The sequence below is a fragment of the Fukomys damarensis genome, unplaced genomic scaffold (assembly GCF_012274545.1).
Source record: "Fukomys damarensis isolate Sample0158 unplaced genomic scaffold, DMR_v1.0_HiC HiC_scaffold_1, whole genome shotgun sequence".
Classification (NCBI taxonomy): domain Eukaryota; kingdom Metazoa; phylum Chordata; class Mammalia; order Rodentia; family Bathyergidae; genus Fukomys; species Fukomys damarensis.
In genome coordinates this window covers 70,549,443-70,556,410 of record NW_022900913.1, presented here as the reverse complement: position 1 = coordinate 70,556,410, position 6,968 = coordinate 70,549,443, and the positions used below count along the sequence as shown (strand labels likewise).

Below are 6,968 nucleotides of genomic sequence, written 5' to 3'. Positions count from 1 at the left end.
CACCGGGCCTGGAAGCCCCAGGAAGGGGTCTGGGTGAGGAGGAGTTCTGGGCCAGCAGCTGAGGATGGGCGCGGCGTGGGCGGAGTCAGAGCTCTGTGCCCCCAGTCCTAGGACCCACGGGGTCAGCGCCCCCTCTTCTTCGACTAGGAAGGGGGGCGCGGCGGCGGGTCCCTGAGGAGGGAGCAGCCCGGCTGGAGATCTCCGCCTCTGCTTGGATCTCAGCGCACAGCTGGCAGGGCGCCCCCGAGGTGAGCCGCGCCGCTTCCATCTGTGCTCTCAGCGGGAGTTTGGAGTCGCGACCCAAGGGGCGCTGAGCATGGACCCCTAACCTCCTCTTGGCCCTGCCCCCGGCTCTTTCCACCCTGGAAGGGAGGGGGGGGCTCGGAGACTGCTGAGCCCGACTCCCATCGGCCAGCCCTAGGGCAGAATGTCACCTCAGCTCATCCAGACCGTGAGCCCGGAGGAACTGAGGCGCAGGTCGCCACGCCCCTACCCAGGGTCCCGAACATCAGCCCTGCAGCACTCAGCCTCCCGCGCCTCCTGAGCACCCCACCCGGTACTCTTTCTCCGCTTCGCAGTGGGGTCTCCCCTGCCCCGCCTCCTCTCCCTCCCCTAGCAAACTCCTCCCAGGCCCATTGCGCTCGGGCTCGGCCAGCCCTCGGCCCTAGGAGCCTCCGCCCACTTGCCACCCTCCCATCCCCCAACCCCGGAGCCGCCTGGCTTCGGGGCTACCCGAACGGTGCGTCTAGGGGCTCTTCCCAGCCTTAGGAAGCCCAGCCTGGGCGCCACACCGCTCTCCAGCCAGGGGCCCTCTCTCCGCTGCCATCAGAGGCCCGGGGGAGGGACGCTCATCTTCCCACAGCGCTGCGCCCCCAGCCCTCTTCTCAGCACCAGGCCTTGTGCTGGGCCTGCCGCATCCCCAGAAGAATTTTGGCCCCCCTAAAGGCTCCAGAGCCGTTGTGAGGGTTCTAGGTCCCGGCTGGCTGGCCGAGGGCGGCTGGAAACCAGCTGAGGTTGTGGAGCTGGTGGTGTTGAGGTTACAAGTTGTCTCCCTTCCTGGCCTGGCCTCAACCCCAACCAGTGTTAGGTGCAACTGCTTCTTCCAATAGTGTCTGGCCCTGAAGCAGGCCTCTGAGGCCAGGGGCTGTAGAGGCTGGACAGCAGAATTGCTCCCTGCTCTGCCACTCACTAAACAAGGGCACCTAGTGAGGTGGTTTCTCCTCCATGTCCCTGCTTCAGTCAGTACACCTGGAAAATGGAGTAATAACAGCACCTGCTGCTTAGCATGCATGCAGGGCACATAGTAAAATCATGGTTGTAAAATGTGCTGTCTTATCCTCTTGTTCCAGCTGAGGGTCTGGTGCAGAGCAGATGAAAGACAGGGTGGGGGGGGGCTTGGTTGCCTGGTTGGTCCCACTGGCGAGGTGCTGTGATTCCAGGCTGTGCCTGGGCTGGTGGAGGGTGCAGAAGGCACTGGGGAGTTGGCTTATGTTTCTGCTGCAGCTGTGGGAGAAGGTGATGGAGGCCAGGGCATTAGGGTCAGAAGCAGCAGCCTTGTCCTCTATTGCTGTCTCTCCACCCTCCAGACACCCCAGAAAGGCACTGCTACATGTGTTCTACAGTGGCCAAACCACCCTGTCCCAAGAGCTCCAACCAGGGGACAGGCCTGGCTCTGGACGACCTTGTTCATGGCCCCCCTTGGGGCCCCAGCCCCAGCCTTTATCTAGCAAGTGGTTAGGTGCTGACCTCACTACAGCTCTCAAACATAAATGACTCTGTAGAGGGGTTCTTTGGATGGGAGAATTACATGAACTTATTTGATGGCCTTTATTGAGTTTGCATGAGGCCTTGGCTCATAACAGCCCCCTCCTAAACTGGCCCCACATATTTATGTCGCCTGCCTAACTCTGAAGTCATTTGAGTTTAAGACCTCTGGGCTCCTCAGCTCTCTCATTACAAGGTTTTTCAAGGGGCATATACTCCTGGAGCAGTGGTATTTATGCACACTTTGCCTGCCTGATTCAGAGGAGGAGCAGTAAAGGACATGAGGTAGACAGTTTCTTTCTAGTGGCTGGAGAACAGTGGGGTCTTCAAGAAAATAAATGTTTCCAGTGTTGTCCAGATGCAGACTGCTTCTCCAGCTCTCTGGCCCAATTAATGCAGCGCTGTTCTGAGAATGGAGCCAAGTTATCTGGGCTCTGAACTCACACTTAACTCTGTTGCTATAAGGCAGAAAGAGGACTTATTTATTAAGTCATTTCTCTGTGCCATGGGTGCAGTGGGGGCTGCTTTTCTCCATCCCTCCATGGGTCCTGGTATACCTCCAGCTTGCTGGAGGAGGAAGCCAGGGATGGGGAAGCTGGCCCAGTGGCCTGAGAGCTCTGCAGCAGAGCCTGGATTTAAATACAAGCCATGAGACCTACTTCCCTGTTCCCTGCGCCTCATTATGCCTGCTCTACTCCTTCAGCAAAGTGATGTGCAGGGCCAGGGTAGTGGAGAGAAGCAGATGAGGATCCAGAAGAGAAGGAAGGTACTGGACTGGGTTCCTCAGTAGGCTGGGGACATTAAGCTTCGTTCCTCAACCTCCAGATCACAAGGCAACCTCCTTCTATCTTTAGCCTCAGGGATTAAAGTGCAAGGGTCACAGGTAAATGAGGACCTCCTTCAGCAAAAGACTCAGCGAAATGACCTTCTCAGCCCAGTCAGGACGCCGAACAGAGTTGCTTCCTAGGCAGACTGGAGCTGTCCGTGGTGCTGGCCAGGCTCATACTTGCCACCATGACTCCAAGGGTGTAACCCATTCTGTCTTTCTGTATCTGTGGCGTCCTTTTCTCTTGAACTCTGGTGGATTCCTCTCATGAACCTTTTCTATCTGAGCATAACTTACAGGCCAAAGGGAACTTCTCATCCAACCCTGTAGGACAGGACAAAATGGAAGCTTTTACCTCTCCTTTCTGAACTGGGTACTCCAACTGTTGTTACCCGGCACATACCTGGTGCCCAAGGCAAGTTGAATGGAAAGGAAAGAATTTAGTTATTGGACACATAGAAGGGCTTAGATGTGCCAGACACTGTTCTAAGCATTTTGCAAATATTAACTCACTCTGTCCTCTCACCAACCTTCAAATCACCCATCTATAGTCAGGGATTCAGAGGTGAGGTAATTTAGCCACAGTTACAGAGCTGGCAAGTGTTGAAGACTTATTCCAATGCAAGTGATACAGCTTCAGCTCCCAACTCTCAATCACCATGCCATCCTGCTGCAGGAAGCCTCTGATAATGAGAAGATTCACATGATAATATCTACCAATGCTCATTGCTTAGTAGGAACTTCATTCTGTTTTTTTTTTGTTGTTGTTGTTTTTTGATGCAGGGTTTCACTATGTAGTTGAGACTGTCCTGGAACTCACTGTGTAGCCCTGGCTGGTCTTGAACTCACAGCAATCCTCCTGCCTCCACCTCCCAAGTACTGGGATTACAGGTGTGTGCCACCACACCCGGCATTTCTGTTTTGTGGTTTGTTTTTTCATGTTTACAGACAATTTGAAGATTTGGGGAGATGGCTTTGGTTTTTGTTTAATCCAGGGAACAGAGCACAGGCCTCAGTTTGATAAAGCAAAGTGTGTGCCATGTTAGACTAGCACTGTGGGAGAGTGGCATGGGTACTGGGTAGTCCTGGTGGATGGGATTTGGGGGAAAGGGCAGAAGGACAGCCCGTGAGCACTAGTGTCTGGGTGAGGTCTGCTGTATTATATAAAGGGTTCTTGGGCAGGTTGTGGGGTGGTGGGGGCTGCTGTGGAGGGGTCACCGGCCTGCCCAGGTCTCTTTTCTGGGGAGGTCACATCAGTTCTGGGGCTTTGCCATTTGTTGCTTCCTGGCGATGTCGGTCCCAGAGACTGTGTGTCTGAGGAGAAGCTGGGTGGTGTGGTGGTGGCAGCGTGTGGGCCAGGCGCCTGCTCCTGATTGATTATTTCTTTGTCTCCCGGGAAGCACTTAAGTGCAGGCTCGGTTCCAAAGAAGCTCATGAGCCTCTTTGGATTCCAGCAGTGGTAGTGGGGGTGCACTGTGCCTGGGCCTCCCTGTCTGTCCCTGTGCGCTGCCCTAGGAGGGCCTTGGGGCCTCAGCATCACTTAATTAATTTAGGCTTCCCTAGCCACATATTCTCAGATCTAAGGAACAGAGTAGCTGTGTCAGCCTTTCCCGGAAACCTGTAAGCCTGGTGGCCGGGAGCCAGAGGACTATGTGCCTGCCCTTGGCCAGTGTGTCCTTAGCTCAGTCCAGCCTTGTGCACACAGTCCTGTGCATGAGTCGGGGCAGGGAGGGGTATGGCTCCTGTACTCCAGCAGGGGGCACTCCCTGTCCTCCTGCCTTACTCTGTCTCCTGAGTCTTCTCCTGGACCACTGGTTGCAAGCAGGGATTAGCAGGGCTTCAAGATCCCTTTGGTTTCCACTCACACTGCACCCAGTCCAGTGAGGGTCCCTCTCTCTCCTCCACTGAGACCATCCCTGCCTTTCCAGCCTGGGCTCTAGTCTCCCTGAAACACTAGGCCTATGGCACCTCCCAGCTTGGCCACTGCTTTGCTGCCTGGCCAACCCACCCCTGCATGGATGCCAAACTTCCTTTCTCTGTGAGGTTCTAGGCAGGCAAGCTCCCATCTGGCTCCCAAAACTCCCCTGCAAGCCCCTTGCTGTCTAGGACCAGAACCAGTCTCATCCCCCAGCCTGGTGGCCTTTTTGTCCTCCTCTTCCTTATCAGCCCCTGCAACTCACACCTGTGAACCTGGGAGCCAGAGCTCTTTGGGCTTCATGCTCCTTCATTCCTGATGAGTTGTGAATTGCATCCCCAAACGCTGAGTCCTGTCATTTCCCACTTTTCTGGAATTTATGCTATGCATCACTGCAGTGATTCTATTCCCCACTCCAGCCTGAGGGCTTTTTTTTTTTTTTCTGGGAAGCAGGGCACTGAGGATTGCACCCTTGGCCTTTCACATGCTAGAAAAGCACTCTTACTGCTGAGCTACATCCCTAGCCCTTTTATTTTTTATTTGTTCCAAGACAGAGTCTCTCTGAGTTACCTTAACTGGCCTCCAACTTGTAATTCTCCTGCTTCAGCCTCCAAAGTAGTTGGGATTTTAAGAGTGCACCTCTGTGCCTGGCACCTGAGAGCCCTTTGAAGTGGGGCCTGTGATTTTCTTGCCATGCAGTTGATATAGTATTGGCTATAGCATGTGGTAGGCAACTCCATGTGTCACTCGTTTTTAAATCCATCTATTTATTTAAAAAATTAAGTCAGGGATTTAGCTCAGTGGGTCTGTGACCTGCCTCAGGAGCACAAGATCCTGAGTTTGATTCCCGGTACCAAAAATAAAAAAATTAAAACTTAATCACAGAAGTATCACAGAAACACATTCTTCCCATAGAAATCAGAACACTATGAATGGTTGGTTCCCTTTGCCAGTGTTATGTTTTCATGTGTGTTTTCCAATTCATGCTAAACTCTTTTCCATACATACATTTGAGCTAATATAAAATTTAACAAATGAAGCTGGTTGTGGTGGTGTATGACTGTAGTCCCAGCTACTTTGGGAGGCTGAAGAAGGAGGATCACAAGTTTGAGGCCAGCTTGGGCTACTTAAAAGAACCCTGTCTCAAAAAAAATAGATAAAGAATAAAGGACTAAGGATGTAACACCTGCCTAGCATGTGTGAGGCCCTGGATTTAATCTCTAACGCCATTAATACAAACAAAACAAAACAAAATATTAACCAAGAATATGTTTTAACAAGTATTTTTTAAAACATAAATGTCACATCTGTATCATCCTGCCGTTCTCAACCTTTCTGCTGAGAGTTCCATTCGTGGCACTCAGTATCACAATAGTGTGGTCTCCAGAACTGCCGCACAATGGGGTTTTGTTGTGAACACACCAGTGTCTTGGTCTGGTGGCTTCCTTGACTTGTGGATGATGCATCAGTCTGGGTTCCTGGGTGAATCTGAACTCTGCACACATTTTACATTTTTAAAGGAGTTTCCAAGTTGCCTTCCAAAGGGGCTGTAGTAAATGCCACCCCTCCAGCAGCTTGTGGGAGTGTGCAGTCCCTGCCCAGGCCAGTACTTACTCTACAGTCTTCTTTGCTCTTGTTGGGTGGGAAAGAATTATCCGTGGTCATTTCAATCATCAGATGAGAACATTTTCATATGTTTACAGTCATTTGTATTTTCTTTTCTTTTTTGTTGCAAGGTGTCTGTTCCTTTCTTCCCTCATTTTCCTATTAAGTTGGTTGTCTCTTCCTGGGTTACAAGCATTCTCAACATTTTAAACTGGAGTATCCTGACCCTGGACACAACGTAGATGAAGATTAAAAACTTCTCCACTACTGTCTGGTGGTTCCTGCCTATGGGGCAGGATCAGCTGCATCAGTGGAAACCCTCCAGAGCCTCCACATCAGGGATGGGAAGACCTCCACCCAACAGGAGCAGTCCTGACAAGTCTCCCTTCTTTGTATCTCAATGGGACACCCAGATCTATGGCTAGCCGATTGCGTTGACTTCTATCCCCTGAACCTTGAGCAAGTTTACTCAAGTGCTGTGTATCCTGGGTCTGTCTTTTGTAGTGTTACTGATTGTCCCTCCTCTACATGACTCTATAAAATGGGAGCATTGGCAGTACCTCTTAGGGTTTGGTAGAGGTGGAATGCTCATTTGTAAAGCACATGGATGCTGTTGCTCATGTACTCCTCCTTCCTTTATGATCAAATCAAACTCCCTCAAATAACCCTGATCTCTTCCCGCTTGGTGTCATGATCATGCATCTGGTACTGTGCATATAACCCATTATGGTGATATGCTTTGTCCCTTGGGGCCAGGCCGGAGGCCTTCAGTCTAGCTCCCTGACTGGTCCAGAATGCCCCGAATATGCAGCTGTGAAACAGGAGAATATGCCTGCTGGTCAGTTTTTAAAAGATGTG

General features: G+C 51.8%; 1 protein-coding gene across 1 annotated transcript in view; it reads right to left on the bottom strand.

The window, feature by feature from the left end:
- Slc18a3 (solute carrier family 18 member A3) overlaps positions 1-268 on the bottom strand; it is a 2,338-nt gene extending 2,070 nt beyond the window's left edge. The window contains exon 1 of the mRNA XM_010622621.1: positions 119-268. Coding sequence (XP_010620923.1) covers positions 119-268 — 150 coding nt within the window. The remainder of the gene's footprint in view (positions 1-118) is intronic.
- Positions 269-6,968: the final 6,700 nt, after the last annotated feature.